The sequence below is a fragment of the Salarias fasciatus genome, chromosome 11 (assembly GCF_902148845.1).
Source record: "Salarias fasciatus chromosome 11, fSalaFa1.1, whole genome shotgun sequence".
In the NCBI taxonomy this organism is placed as follows: Eukaryota; Metazoa; Chordata; class Actinopteri; order Blenniiformes; family Blenniidae; genus Salarias; species Salarias fasciatus.
This window is the reverse complement of record NC_043755.1, coordinates 30,577,465-30,591,989: the sequence shown is the minus strand read 5'-3', so window position 1 is coordinate 30,591,989 and position 14,525 is coordinate 30,577,465. Positions and strand designations below refer to the sequence as shown.

Here is a 14,525-nt window from a genome sequence, read left to right as displayed (position 1 = left end):
AACATCCCTCTAGAGTGTGAAGTTATAATGCTGTTATGTGAATGAAAAAGCCTCTAAAAAAAAAATCTTTGACCATGCAGTGCCATCACCATCCTGCAGGTGTCCCTAAATGGACAAATGATGAAATCAGTATTTTTTTTTTTTAATATATAAGCTTTATGCTAATCTTTAATGATACCGCACATTTTCACCTACTGAAATGAATATTTATTTATTTATTTATTTATTTGATCCAAAACCCCAGATTGATAACTTATCTGAAAAAAATATGAAGAATAGAAATAGAGTATTATCTCTGAAATAATGCTTCACTGACAAGACATGACAAAGAGAGACAGGTTGATCCTGGTGCAGTACCACAGACATCCTGCAGGTGGCGAAAAATCACCAGTACATCTTTAACAGTAGTCCCAGAATACAGTAGAACTCAAACAACGTGGCATATATGCAGCCATGAAGAGTCAGTCTGCCGGCTCTATATGTGGCTCGTTGGTCTAGGGGTATGATTCTCGCTTAGGGTGCGAGAGGTCCCGGGTTCAAATCCCGGACGAGCCCATGACTTTTCAGGAAAACAAAGACTTATGAATGAATAAACACTACACAAAAATTAATCTGTCTTGAAAATCACCAATCAGAAGACAGGAGACCTACTCTTCAGTTTCGAGACAATCTGTTGCACTGAGCAAACCTCATTTCTCCAAGCTGAAAACATGATCTCAAAACTCTTCATTCCCTTGTTGAAAACAACCTGAACATTTTAGCACAAAACACCACGGTTCACCTGTCAAAGCTCATATCTCTTCCAAAACAGTTCAGTCAGGCGTCAAATCTTCATTTTCTTCCTCAAATAAATGGCCAGTGCCCTCTAAATGCATCGTCCCTCTGGCATTGTGTGACCAATTCAAATAGAAATGTTTCATTGTTTTGTCATTAAAGCAGACGAACACTGAAATATCCCTCATCTACCTTCAGTTTGAGCCCAGTCCTGCATTCGCAATAGTTACCATGTCTTGGTTTTTTTTTAATTTCTTGTTTTTTTTATTAATATATATATTTAGCTAACAGAATGCATATTGTACATAAAACTAGGAAGAAAAATAAGGCATTTTATGAAAAGAAAAAACACTCACATTTTTAATTTGCTCACTGCATTGATACTGCCAAGGGAACTGAAATTATATTCATTCACACACAAAGTAACTTCCATCTGTCAAAATACCAGACTGGTACTTATATGGTACTTACTGTAATATAAATACACACACACACACACACACACACACACACACACACACACACACACACACACACACACACAGTCTTGTATTTCTATCCTTGTGGGGACCGTCCATTGACTCCCATTCATGTCTAGCCCCTAACCCTGACCCTTATCCTAACCTTAACCCAAACCACAACACAGCCTAACCCTAAAGAAATGTTTTTGCACTTTTACTTTTTTCAGTAACAACAACATGGTCAAGAAAACACTGTTTCCCCTTATTAGGACTGGAAAAAGGTCCCCACAAGGCACATAGTGCCAGGTTTTCCTATCCTTGTGGGGACATTTGGCCCCCAGAAGTATAGAAAAACACGTACGTACACACACACACACACACACACACACACACACACACACACACACACACACACACACACACACACACACACACACACAAGGAACATAGAGCCAACAATGCTGTATGAAGCTGGAGTTTCACAGCTCACTTTTTCACTGTTTCACCCTCCTCCTCCCTCCTCACCTCATAAAAATGTTGGAAATTAAGCTGAATGTAAAGTGACTGTAGTAAATGCAGGCTAACTGTATTTAATCATTCACAAAGCTGTTCAGACACTGAGATATTTGCAATGTGATGTAGTGAATGAGTGACGTCGTTGCTTGTCAGGTACTTTGGTTTGTCGAATGTAATTTCTATTTGAAGAAATGAGACAAACTTATTTATGTATCTACATGATTCACAACCAGCATCAAGCATCTGGGACACTTCAGCTACAATCGGTGTAGAAATTGTTCAAAGTTAATATTTTGTTTCCTCTATTAGGAAAGACCAAGGTAAGTTTATTTCCATTGCACCATTCAGAAACAAGGCAATTCACATTGCTTTAAAGGAAGGACATACATTTAAAAAAACAAATAAGAAACTTAATCTCAAGACTGAGAATCAACAATGTTGGGTTGTTGTGTTGTTCACTCTTCTGTCCATTTCATCCCAAACCAGCTCAACGGGGTTTAAGTCTGGAGACTGTGCTAGCCACTCCATGTTTTCAAGTTTACCAGCTTCTTCTTTTTTCGCAAGATAGTTCTGGCATAGCTTGGACTTGTGTTTTGGGTCATTAACTTGCTGTAAGATGAACTCCTGACCAACTAGACGCATCCCAGAGGGTACTGCGTGGCGCTGTAGGATGCTGTGGTAGCTGTTTTGGTTCAGAGTGCCTCTCTCTCTGAACAAGTCACCAACCCTGGATCCAGCAAAACAAGCCCAGACCATCACACTTCCTCCTTCGTGTTTGACAGTTGAAGCCACACACTGTGGAAGCATCCTTTCACCTACTCTACACCGTACAGAGATCCTGCCCGAAGATTTCAAATTTTGATTCATGAGTCCATAATACCTTTTTCCAGTCTTCAGTAGTCCAATGGCAGTGTTTCTTGGCCCAGGAAAGCCTCTTTGTCTTGTCCCGATGTCATTTTGTGTTATTGTTCTGAAATGTACTCTGTTTTTCAGTTTTGGGTTACCTTACTTTTTATTTTACCCTCTGGTACTTAACCACTTACGTTGTATCATTTCAAGCTACTGACTGGACCTGAGTGACTTGAATTACAATATACACACACACACACATATATATATATATATATATATATATATATATATGTATGTATATATATATATATATATATATATATATATATACACACATATATGTGTATATCTTTTTTAATGTTTTTTTGTTGTTGTTCTTAATTTTACTTTTTTGTAATTGATTTTTGGGGATAAAGGGGCAAACATATTAAGACTTGTCCTCTTTCTGCTCCCTTTCATTCTTGTTGGTGACTGTCTGTATTTACATGAAACCTTTTTATTTTACAACCGAATGAAATAAAATAAACAAATAAACAACAATAAATAGATAAATAAAAGTTAAAATGTTGCTGATACTGCAGTATCACTGACGGGCCTCCTGCCACCGGGAGTCCTAACATCAGGACAGAGTGGACTTTATTCCTTTCATCTAAACCTCGGTGTGTTTATGAGCTGAGCTTGTGGTTGACTTGTTGGAGAAAACTGTTTTACAGTAATAAAGTCTCAACAAGCCGGAGCTGCTTCGGGACAGTCTGGGCCATTTTCTAGAGAATCTGCTTTAGGTTTGGACGCCTGTGAGGAGTTTCACTTCACTGAGCTTCTTTCCTTTCTCAGTCTCTTTAAGAAGCTCCACTTATTATTACATATCAATAACTTTATCTGTCTCGGTGTAGTGAGTCGATTGTCTTCTGTTTGTTTGTTTGTTTGTTTGTCTCTCTCCTCTCACACTGGAACTCCTTTCTGTGTCGGTGAATCTCAGTAAGCGCGTGCACGCTTCTGACGCACAGGCGATGTTTGGAAATTGAAACTTAATATTTAAAGCTAATGAGTGAGCGCGACGTGCGGAGGATCGGACCCGGGGACCGGAATGGGAGTCCAGGGCCTGACCTCCCTGCTGGAGGAACACGGGCGGGTTCTGCGGGACGTCAAGTTCCGCGACAGCAGGCTGATCATCGATGGAGCCAACCTGCTGCACCTGCTGTACGTGGACTCAGGTGAGTCCCTCAAAGCCCGCGAAGGGAGGCGCGTGAGGGGAGCGGGCGCCACCGGAGAGGGTCGGTGCTGCTTCAGCTCCGGGTCCAATACTGTCTGATACCCGAAAGTCCCATGAGGGACGAATAAGCATCTTTTCGTTTAATGTCGTGAAGAAGAAGATAAAACAATTAGAAGAAGACCATGAATAACATGCGCGCGCAAGATGATTAAGAACTTGAGACAAGATCATTTGCAACAATAACAGGGCTTTTGCAAAGTTACGAACTGAATTGAAGCTGTCTCCCAAATTCCAACTTAATTCTACTACTTTGAATTGAGGCTGCAAACAGGAAGTCCTCTAATATCAGTAACTAGACAATTAAACACCCCAGAGTCTCTTCCGGAGAGGCAGTCAGCTTGAGTTTCCAGTTGACACAGCCTACCTGCACGAATCATGCACCCTATACACCTGTTAGCAGAAAGATACGCCTCAATGTAAAAACCTTTGAGAAACTTATGACAAGGAAATTCAACAATTTCTGCATGTTGCAATATGACTTTTTTATTTGACTTGACTTTTTTTAATTTTTTCACACATCATAACATAACATAACATAAAATACAGTACATGCTGCATACAGATATTATAGCAATTTGATGTATGAAGGGGTCACCCCAAAAAAGCTTTTTAAAGCTTATGATAGGGGGCCCCGGGGCCCACACATAACAAACAACAGAAACAAATGAATTGAACAAACACACAACAAACAATCCCAGTGTCGTGATAACAGTAGATCATTCTATATGGTCATTGTACAATAACAGATGCAAATGTTAATAGGTAGAGCAAGATACAGCACCAGTTATAATTATGATTTTTAGTACTATCAAGAAATTAAATATACAATGATAGGAGTTGTATTTTTATTTATTTTTTTTAAGGTGGAAATGGAATGTGACAATTTTAGTTTCTCCTCAAGTTCGTTCCAAATCTGTGGTCCTCTGGACTCAATACTAAGGCTAGTACATTTTAGTTTTCGTTTTTTTTCCAGTAATTTTATTGATGTTCCCAGTGGTATATTTATGCATTGGATGAAACATTGGAATGAGGTTGCATATTTTATGATTTAGTTTATGAACAGTTTGGTACATGACACAAGCATTCTGGAAGTAGTTCTGTTCAGCAAGCCTCAAAAGTTTATAACGATAGAAAAGTATTCTTGTCAGTGCATTAAACTCAGCCCATGATAAAGCTCGTATAATTTTTTTTTTTAAGTATCTCAGTTTTTTGTAAATAAGTTGGAAATGTATTGCACCATATAATGTTACTATATTGCAGATGGGGCTCAAACAAGGTCTTGTATAGGGTGAGAAGTGCAGATCGTGGTAGAAAATGTCTCAACTTAAAAGATAAAGCAGCATATTTAGACAATCTTTTTGTAAGGTCTTCAATGTGACATTTAAAGTTAAGAAATTCATCGATTTGGATCCCCGGGAATTTTGTAAAGCCAAATTGTAGGATATTCTGTCCATTAATTTGTAGGTATATTTGCTTAATGTCTGCTTTTTTATTAGAGCGGAAAACAATATAGTTTGTTTTACAGACGTTGAGGGCAAGCTTATTGCATCTGAACAAGGTGTCAGTTTTCTTTAACTCTCTGTTTATGATTTGCTCCAGCATATTTGGGTTATTATGAGAGAAAAAACAAGTTTGTGTCATCTGCAAATAATACTTTATGTGGTACAGGTAAAGAGTTAACAAAATCATTCATATATAAGATGAAGAGAAGCGGCCCTAAATTGGAACCCTGAGGAACCCCGTGATTGATGAATTTATATGATGAAGTTTGGTTGTTTACATGAACATATTGTTGTCTTCCATATAGATAGCTACAAAACCAATCTAGTGCTCAGCCTCTAATGCCATAGTGTTCTAATTTCTTAATTAAGATATTAATCTTGATGGTATCGAATGCTTTAGACAGGTCCAGGAAGATGTCAATACCATAGTCACCTTTATCTATCGCATCATTTATTTTATCAGTTAGATCCAATACAGCCATGTATGTTGTATTTTTCTTTCTGAATCCATACTGAGATGGAACTATAACATTTAGTTTATCTAGGTAGCTGTTAAGTCTGTTGTATACCACTCTTTCCATAACTTTGGAAAGAGTGGGCAGGATGCAGGATGGAAATTGGACGGTAGTTGCCAAGATCATTCTTATCACCAGATTTAAAGACTGGTGTGACTTGCGCAATTTTCGCCACTTGTGGCACTACTCCAGAAAGTAGTGACAAGTTTATGCAGTAGGTAAGAGGTGCAGTAATTATATTGGCTATGCCTTTAAGAATTTTACTGGAGATTTCATCAGTTCCAGCTGAATTTGAATTATTCATGTTGATAATAATTTTATAGACTTCGTCACAGTTAGTTGGCTTCAGAAAGAAAGAGTTCAGGTAGTTGCCTGATAAGTAGTCTTCAGGGGAGGCATCTTGAGGTTGACTGATTGTACTAGATAGTTTTCCTCCAATGGAGACAAAGTAATCATTAAATGTATCAGCAAGACTGACATTACTACTGATATTGCTTGGGGTGCTGCCATTGTCGGGGAGCACGGGGGTCTTTTGGCCCTTGTTCAAAATTTTGTTTGGTACACTCCAAGATTTCTTAGAGTCTCCCTGTGATGTATTTATAAGTTCTGCATAATAATTACTCTTGCTCTTTCTAATAATATGTGTAATTTTATTCAAAAGATTAATGTATTCATTTTTGTTATTTATGTTTGGAGCTTTTAAATAACGTTTATGTAATTTATTTTTTTTGCCTAATAGATTTTAATATGCCCTTAGTGAGCCATGGACTATGGATAGTTTTACTGCATGTAATAGTCTTTTCAGGAATGATCCTTTGGATTGAATCTGTAATTTCTTTGGTTAGAGTGTCAAATGCAGTGTCAGTATCACTACAATTGTAGATTCTATACCATGCCTTATCCTGCAAATCCCCACACAGACGTTGCATAGTTTCTACATTAAGTATTTTTGTTTTTATTTTATGACGTGATGGTGAAGGCTTCGCAGGAAGGTCAAGAAATAGTACAATGGGGTAATGATCAGAAATCACAGAGAGCACAACTCCAGATACCAGTGTAGAATTGCGGACATTTGTGATGATATTGTCGAGACTCGTCTTAGTAGACTGAGTGACTCTGGTATGAATATTAACTGTAGGGAAGAAGGAAGAGGAGTGTAGTGTTTTAATAAAATCATTCTTAGTAGTTTTGTCCCTGGAGGGGTCAAAATTGAAGTCTAAGAGGAGAATACAATTTTTGTTTTTGTTATTTATAGAAAATAAGACTTCCTCTAGTTTGACCCTAAAGGCATCAAAGTCAGTGTCGGGGGGACAATAAATCACACCTACTATAAGATTTTTCACATTTTTAATACTGATCTCAGCAAAAAGAGAGTCAGTGTGGTTACCTGCTATGAAAACATCATCACAAATACTCTCATTATATGATGATGAAATATATAGGCAAACACCGCCACCAGGTCTACTATATCTGTTCTTGGTAAATAGCCTGTAGCCATCAAGGTTTAAAAGCTCAGTATATGACCTGTCGTTCAGCCAAGTTTCACTGCAACCAATTACATCAAAGCTACAGTCTGCACTGGAAAGCAAAGAAACTAAGTCATCATGATGCTAATTCAGACTCCTGATGTTAAAGTGCAAAAAAGAGTAATTGTTTTCCTTTGTTAGGTGTGTTAGTTGCTCAGGAATATACTGATTGCAACTTATATTTCCATGGTAATCAATGCATTGTGTTACATCATCTCCTTCATCAACTAATTCAGTGAATACCATGTGCACAGTTGTTGCTGTAGTCTACTGGGATCACATAACAAGAATACATAATTAGAGACAGTCATATACATATTTTCACCCACTGTAAAGACGACTAGACAGACCTGTAATAAATGATTATTGCATTAGATCTATGTAACTTGTTTTCAGATTGAAATAATATTGAAAAGTTAACCAAATTTAATTGTGACTGTGTCCAGTTTCATTGTTTGTAAAGTATTTTTACGATTTAAGCTGAAATCTTTGTCAAATCGGAAAAGTTGTTCTTGTTTCTTGTCCATAAGGAATGTCTCTGAATTTGAATGAATTTAATTCCACTTTCTGTTTGCTCATCCTGTAAAGTGGAGCCAGTTCAGTTCAAATTCCAATTTTTCAAATGACTCAAATTGAAATTCCAAATTCAGAGTTTTGCCTCAGCCATCTGGGAACTCGTGTGCGTCTCTAACAATGTCCTGCTGTTATGTGGAGGTGAAAATCTTCTGGCCGTCTCCACGGTGCCGCTCCGGCCGAGGCTTCCCCTCCAATCACACCTCAGTCCCACAGAGCCTTTTTGGATCCCAAAATCAAGGTGTGCAATAACGACCTTACGACTCCTGGCTTTCAGTGTGTGAGATTATTACAGCAAGATGTTGCTTCCCTGACACAGAATTCTGGTCCTTCAGTCCCTGGTCTACCCGAAAGTTGCATCCAGCAGGCAAAAGGCGATATCTAATCTCTGTGTGTGTATTTATGATCCCTCACTCACAGGCGGGGTTTTCAAGCTATGGTTCTCTGTAATATTCCATAGTCCACCCCGTCATGCCATCCTCACTCCCAGGCCTGTGGGTCAGTCAGTCTCCGGTTTTCCGTCCTTCGCTCCCCTGGATGTTATCTGCAAAGAGCCCAAACAAAAACCCTCCCCGGGACTTGGTGTGCTTTTCTCAGGATCGTGATTACAGTTTATCCAAATCTACACAAGCAAGCTTATTGCATTTATATTATAGCACTTTTACCCTCGAATATAATATGCAAGCAAGCAAGCTTATGAATAAGAATATTAGAAATAAAATTAATTCCCAAAATTATAACGAAGAGAACTGTTCTAATCAAGTTCTACTTTCATCCAGGGATTTCATACAGCAACATTCTTGCTGTTCTTTCATGGAAAGCAGTAGGTGTTCTCAGTGTTTTCTGTCTCTGTCCTCAGGTCTGGACCAGAACCACGGTGGAGAGTATGCTGCATTTGAGGCTTTACTGGAGAGGTTTGTGTTTGCGCTGAGGGCCTGCAGGATCAGCCCGTATGTGCTGCTGGACGGAGGCTCCGACCCCTCCAACAGGAAACTGCAGACCTCCGTTGAGAGAGCCAAGAACCTGATCAGGAGGGCCGACCGGGCAGCACTGAACGGGCACAGCCATGGCATCCTGCCCCCGCTGGCCAGCTGGGTGTTGAAGCAGACAATGGCTCGGCTGCAGGTCCCGCTGGCTCAGTGCTACGGAGAGGCCGACCAGGAGATCGCGGCGCTGGCCACAGAGTGGCAGTGCCCGGTGCTGTCCAACGACAGCGACTTCTTCGTCTTCCCGCTGCCGTTGGGGCTGCTGCCCATCACACACTTCCTGTGGGAGAAGGTGAATCCGAAGGACACCAGGAGCTACGTCCCCTGTAAGAGTTACCGCACCACCAGCTTCTGCATCTACTTCCAGCTCCGCCCCGAGCTGCTGCCCGCATTCGCCGCTCTGGCAGGGAACGACTACATTAAACTACGGCAGCTCGACTGGTCTCAGTGGGCCCCAAGCAGTGGCGGGCGCCTGGAGGGGCTCCTCTGCTGGCTGCGGGACTTCCGGCAGCCGGACGCGGCCCTGGAGGCGGCGCTGAGGCTGCTGGGAGAGCAGAGTGAGGAGAGCCGGATGGAGGTGAGAAGCAAGCTGACCATGGCCATGACGGAGTACCAGCTTCCTGCCAGTGTCCTCGGGAAGTTCTTCCTCCACGGCGTGGCTCCACCCCTCCGCCACACCCAGCAGGTACCACAAGAACTTTCTACTCCTTTTCTCTGACTCCTGGTCTCTTAACTCCCGGTCTTTGACACCTGGTCTTGGATTCCTGGGGCCTCATTTATCAGTCTGTGCGTAGAACAGGTTCTGAATTCTGCTGTAAGAATGAAATTTAGAATCCCTAATCATCGCGCGTGCGGACGCCTTCCATATGCACCCTAGTAAGTAGTCAGTGTTGATGAATCCCAGCTGTTCTTCACTACTGTGCTTGTTCATGGTTAAGACTCATGTGCATTCAGAAACACCTCAAATTAACCATATATGGAAACAACATGTCCAAACATTAGTTTTTCCTTCACCTTTCACGGCAACGAGATGAAAAAGAGGAACTTCTCTCAAACTGAAACACTTGTCAGCAGGTTGAAGCAAACCAGAAAACATTCTTTGGTACATTATATGTTGGGGAAAAAAAGCATAAGAAGAAATGCTGTTTGATAAGGTAACAATCACAGTTAAGCTCAGAGGAGAGCTCAACAGAACTTTCTCTTTGTAGTTTCACTATTCTACCACCAGATCTTGTGTAGAAAGTGTGGTTGAACCTGTGTGGGAATTTTCATACGTTCCAAAGCACAAATCCAAGTTGATAAATGCCACCCTTTGCCTAGAAATGCACCTACGCAGTCAGTACCCCGTATCTGTGCGTGCACACGGCTGATAAATGAGGCCACTGGTCTCTCCTCGTCTCTGACTCCTGACCCCTGACCTTTGACTCCATGCACACCGGTTCTTTGTCAGGATCTGGTGGGTGTGGTCCCAGACTGGATGCGTTTGCCGCTGACGCGTGCGCGGCTGACGTCGGATGTGCTGGACGTGCTGCTGCTTCGGAGGATGCACCTCAGGTTTACCGTGGAGACGGCCGAGCTGCCCAACGCCAACCTCACGTCGCGGCCGCTCCGACGGCTGATGTACGGGCTGCTGCTGGGCAGAGAGAGACCCCCGGTGCAGGAGATGGACCGGGAGGGCCTCCAGTTCCAGTTCGTTCCAGTCACCCCCACGGTCAGCAGCGCCACCCAGAGGCTGCCCCTGGCATCGCTGCCTGAGGTGACGTCTGAGCAAGGTTCCTCTTTTCACCTCAAATTACCTCTTCTTTTCAAAGTATGTGAATTTAAAAAGATCTATTGATATACAAACTTCACCTGAACAGATCCATCAAATTCAACCTCCCATCTTAACTTCTTGGAATGTCTTTTTTTCTGTCTTTTTACAAAAGCTGTAATGTTTCTTCATTGCAAAATTCTGAAAAACATCCACAAGATTCTGCAGTGAACTTCATCAATCTTCTTTTTATTTCATACATGACTTTTTAAAACATATTTATTCAGATCAGACTCCATACCACCACAGGCCACCGAAAAATCAGGAATCTCTCTGAAGCAGCAACACTAAAATCTCTAACCTGACAGACCTACAGCAGAAAATAGGAGCCAATCAGTAGCTGGCAGAGGTTGTTGCAGTACTGACCGTGCCTTGTGGTCTCTGTGGTCCAGGCGGACCCCTCTGAGCGGCTGCAGGTCCTGCTGGGAGCTCTGGGGGTGACCGAGGCCTCTCTGAGTTCGCTGCCGCTCCAGCTGCGCCTCCCGCTGGCCGTCACCTGCTACTGGCTGCAGAATGCTCAGCCTCCACCGGACCGCAGGCTGCTGCAAGCGCTGCTGCAAGGGATGCTGGGAAACAATAAAACTGCAGCAGGTATCACACACTGTGTCAGACACACACATGCTCGTGAATGCATACACAACACACTAACCACAGCACAGTGAGCCACTGTGGTGGCTCTGAACACAGACCAGACAGCAGGGGGCGCTGTCACTGACCTTTGGCAGCTTGTTGACATGTCTATCTGTGGCTGTCACTGTAACTGTTGGCATGGAAACAGTGGATGCCACAGAGCGTGCAGATTGATCTACAGATGACAGTAGGATTTCACTGTACCCCCTCAAAGACCTGGTCGGTGTCAAAGCAGACCCCCATACTGGTCAGACCTCCAGAATTGGGACTGCCTCAGTCTCGATGTGCATCTGGACCCCACACCTGTATTTTCCAGATGTTTTGTGGAAGAACTCATAACTGCTGCTTCGTGGATCTTTCTCAGACTTGTTGAACAAACGGTGTGTGTTCTTATAGACGTGTGTCAGTCTGCTGCACGTCACCGTAGAACCACTCAGGATGCAACACACGCCTTCAACCAGTGGCAGATGTGCCTCAGAGACGCTCTGCACCTCAACCAGCTGCTCTGCTTCCCCCTGCAGGAACCCGACGTCGCTGGGTGAGAGGACAAGTCCACAACGTCTCAGTCCAAATGCAAAACACCATTTTACTTTCTGTTACTATAACCGTGGGTCCCCAAACAATATGAATCACAAATCACACAGTTCAGACTGTATGGGGAGGGCTCACTGGTTCTAACATACAATTTCATAAGGGATTTCTTTGTTTTTTAAAAATCTATTATATGTAGCCTATTTTGATTGGTCCTGAGAACTGAGAGGGTCTATTATGGCGGGGACAGAGAAAGAAAGATAGAGAAGGTTCTGGATTGGACAGGAGCCACTGTCTGCCTCTCTCCCTCCATACTTCATGTTGTTTTCTTCAATGACGGGAAAACTGAATTAAGGCTGAAAGTTTTTCAACAAGATTAAACTGAGTGATACGGCCAGAGAAACCTTGAAAGGGTCTTCTATACATAAGCAGTAGTGGTTCAGTGGTACAATTCTCACCATATGGCAAACCTGGATTCGATTCCAAGTGTCCTTTACAGTTTGTGTTTCTATTCTCTACTCTGTGCATGATAATGAGGTACGCTAGGAAACCCTGCTGCTGGTGGGAAAAATAGTAGTGTATGCAGTTTTTTTTTTTTTTTTTTTTTTTTTTTTTTTTTTTGTAAAAAAAATTCATCAATTCATTTTAAAGATGCACTTTTTTTCAGGAGACCAGGCATATCCACCAGTATTTCTCTCCACTGGAATTTTGAAAGGGTCAAAGATCACTGGTGGCGGGGTTCACCAATATTGTTGTAGTTTAGAGTGGAAATATTTGGGAACTGGAGTTTTACGTAGACACTGGACCGTCAACGTCTCAAGCGACTTGGGTGTCCTCTGCAGGTTGTTTCAGGGGACGCTCGTCCACCAGCTGCTGCGTTGCAGCAACGTGCGGCAGAAGCGCCCGCCGCCCACCGTGCTCCACGCTCTCGCCGGCCTGTGGGAGGATGAGGAGGACGAGGAAGAGCGCCGCTGCTTCGCCCAGGCGCTGGAGGAGCTGGAGCCAGAGGAGCACGTGGCGGTCAAGACACGGTACAAGACGAAGCAGCGCAGCAACAAGCCACAGCCCAGGCAGTTTTTCAGAAAATCACAGTTGAGTTTGTCGTCACTGTTTTCATGTTAAGATGACGTTTGCTTTTAAAATAAACACATTTCAGATTAAAAGTGTTTTTTCATGAGCAGATCAAACAGAATCTGAGGCTGAAACTCAATAAATCGTTTAATAACACAATAAAGTCACTGTGTCTTTACTACAAAGTCAATCACTGATCTTCTCGTGGTCTTTATTACGTTATTCATTAAAACGCAGCGGACGATGAGAAAAACATCCACGAACTACAAAAGGAATTTTTGGAAGCAGCAGCCGAGTGAAAGAAATCCATCCTCACAAATAAATAAACATTTCCCACAATGCATTGGGGCGTCTTCAGGTTGATTTCCCCCCCCCCCCATTAAAAACAAAACAAAAAACTTCATAAGCTCTCCAGCCAGCCGGTGTGGTTACCATGGTGATTCAGAGAGGGAGACACACCGAACAGAGTTTAAAGGAGAAAGGACAGAACACGGCGTCACACTGCAGCTTCAGGACTACAAACAAGAAGGACCTCGAAGAGTTCCTGCAAGTGTTGATTGATTTGGTCGGAGAGCTTTGTTTCGATGAACCTATTTGCATCTGGTTTGATAAATAAATATCTACAGTCCGAGAAGTGTTTCACTTCTGAGCAGGGTGGAGATACAGGAAGTATGGCCCGATGATTCACTTAAAAAGACAATCCTCTTCACTGCAGTGGGATTTCTGGTCATATTTTCATAACAGCTGACCATAAACTGTTCTTTTGAATCATATTTACTGCCACAGGACAACAAACACGGCCGACAGTCTCGGGTTTCTGAAGCTTTGTGCTGAAATGAAGAGAAGAAAACTTTACCGATGTGCTAACAGCTCTTTAAGGCACAGGATGAGTCGGCAGAACAGGAGAGAGGATCGCTTCATTTCAACTAAAGAACTGTGTGCGAGTGCGTGTGAGTGTGTGTGTGTGTGTGTGTGTGTGTGTGTGTGTGTGTTCGACCAAGAAGAACAGCAGACGAACCACGAGGAACACAAAAAAATAATAAAACCCAGGAGGTGAAACCCATGTGAACGTCTGAAGAAACTTCCGCAGAGAAGATTTCGACTCCAAAACCCATCTGAAATAATTTCCTCCATTAAAAGTTTAAAAAAAAAAAAAAAAGAAAAAAAAAGAAAACAATGACCTTTGGATTTTTAGAAAAAAAAAAGTTTAATTTCAAACAAAACTGCCATGAGATTTCAACTTTAACCATCTAGAACCGACATTTAATCAGAAACTGAGGAATGTGCACAAAACTGAAGTTAAACATCAAATCAAAAAAGTTCCGACTGAATGGGAATGTAGAGATCCAAGACTGGAGAGAGAACATGGAGTTAGTGTTTAGAACCGAGGTCTCAGAATAAAGACATTCCACTTAACTTCCTGTTTTTCTTTAACTTCCCGGTTGGTAAATGTTGGTTTGTGGATAAAATCGATGGGAAGAAAAAAATGCCGCTTGGCGTTTCTG

At 42.1% G+C, this 14,525-nt stretch overlaps 1 protein-coding gene and 1 non-coding gene across 6 annotated transcripts; both read left to right on the top strand.

Annotated features, from left to right (window-relative positions):
* Positions 1–483: 483 nt before the first annotated feature.
* On the top strand, positions 484–555 carry trnap-agg (transfer RNA proline (anticodon AGG)). The gene has a single exon. It is a non-coding gene; the product is annotated as a tRNA-Pro (tRNA).
* Positions 556–3,652: 3,097 nt separating this feature from the next.
* aste1a (asteroid structure-specific endonuclease 1a) lies at positions 3,653–13,389 on the top strand. 5 transcript variants are annotated; one of them, XM_030102609.1, is made up of 7 exons: positions 3,653–3,817; positions 8,852–9,270; positions 9,346–9,663; positions 10,429–10,788; positions 11,181–11,379; positions 11,815–11,956; positions 12,792–13,389. In XM_030102609.1, exons 1-7 carry the CDS (start codon positions 3,691–3,693, stop codon positions 13,069–13,071), a joined length of 1,845 nt encoding a protein of 614 aa, XP_029958469.1. In that variant the 5' UTR covers positions 3,653–3,690; the 3' UTR covers positions 13,072–13,389. The 5 variants fall into 5 exon arrangements, with proteins under 5 accessions (XP_029958469.1, XP_029958468.1, XP_029958467.1 ...); XM_030102608.1 differs by having other exon boundaries at positions 8,852–9,663; positions 10,429–10,734; XM_030102607.1 differs by having other exon boundaries at positions 8,852–9,663.
* The last annotated feature ends 1,136 nt before the right edge of the window (positions 13,390–14,525 follow it).

Excerpts from the sequence above, each read along its gene's own strand:
- aste1a (XM_030102607.1), top strand. The coding sequence starts at position 3,691 with ATGGGAGTCCAGGGCCTGACCTCCCTGCTGGAGGAACACGGGCGGGTT. Across the intron at positions 9,664-10,428 it reads CCCTCCGCCACACCCAGCAG|GATCTGGTGGGTGTGGTCCC; the intron begins GTACCACAAGAA and ends GTTCTTTGTCAG. Across the intron at positions 11,380-11,814 it reads AAACAATAAAACTGCAGCAG|ACGTGTGTCAGTCTGCTGCA; the intron begins GTATCACACACT and ends GTGTTCTTATAG.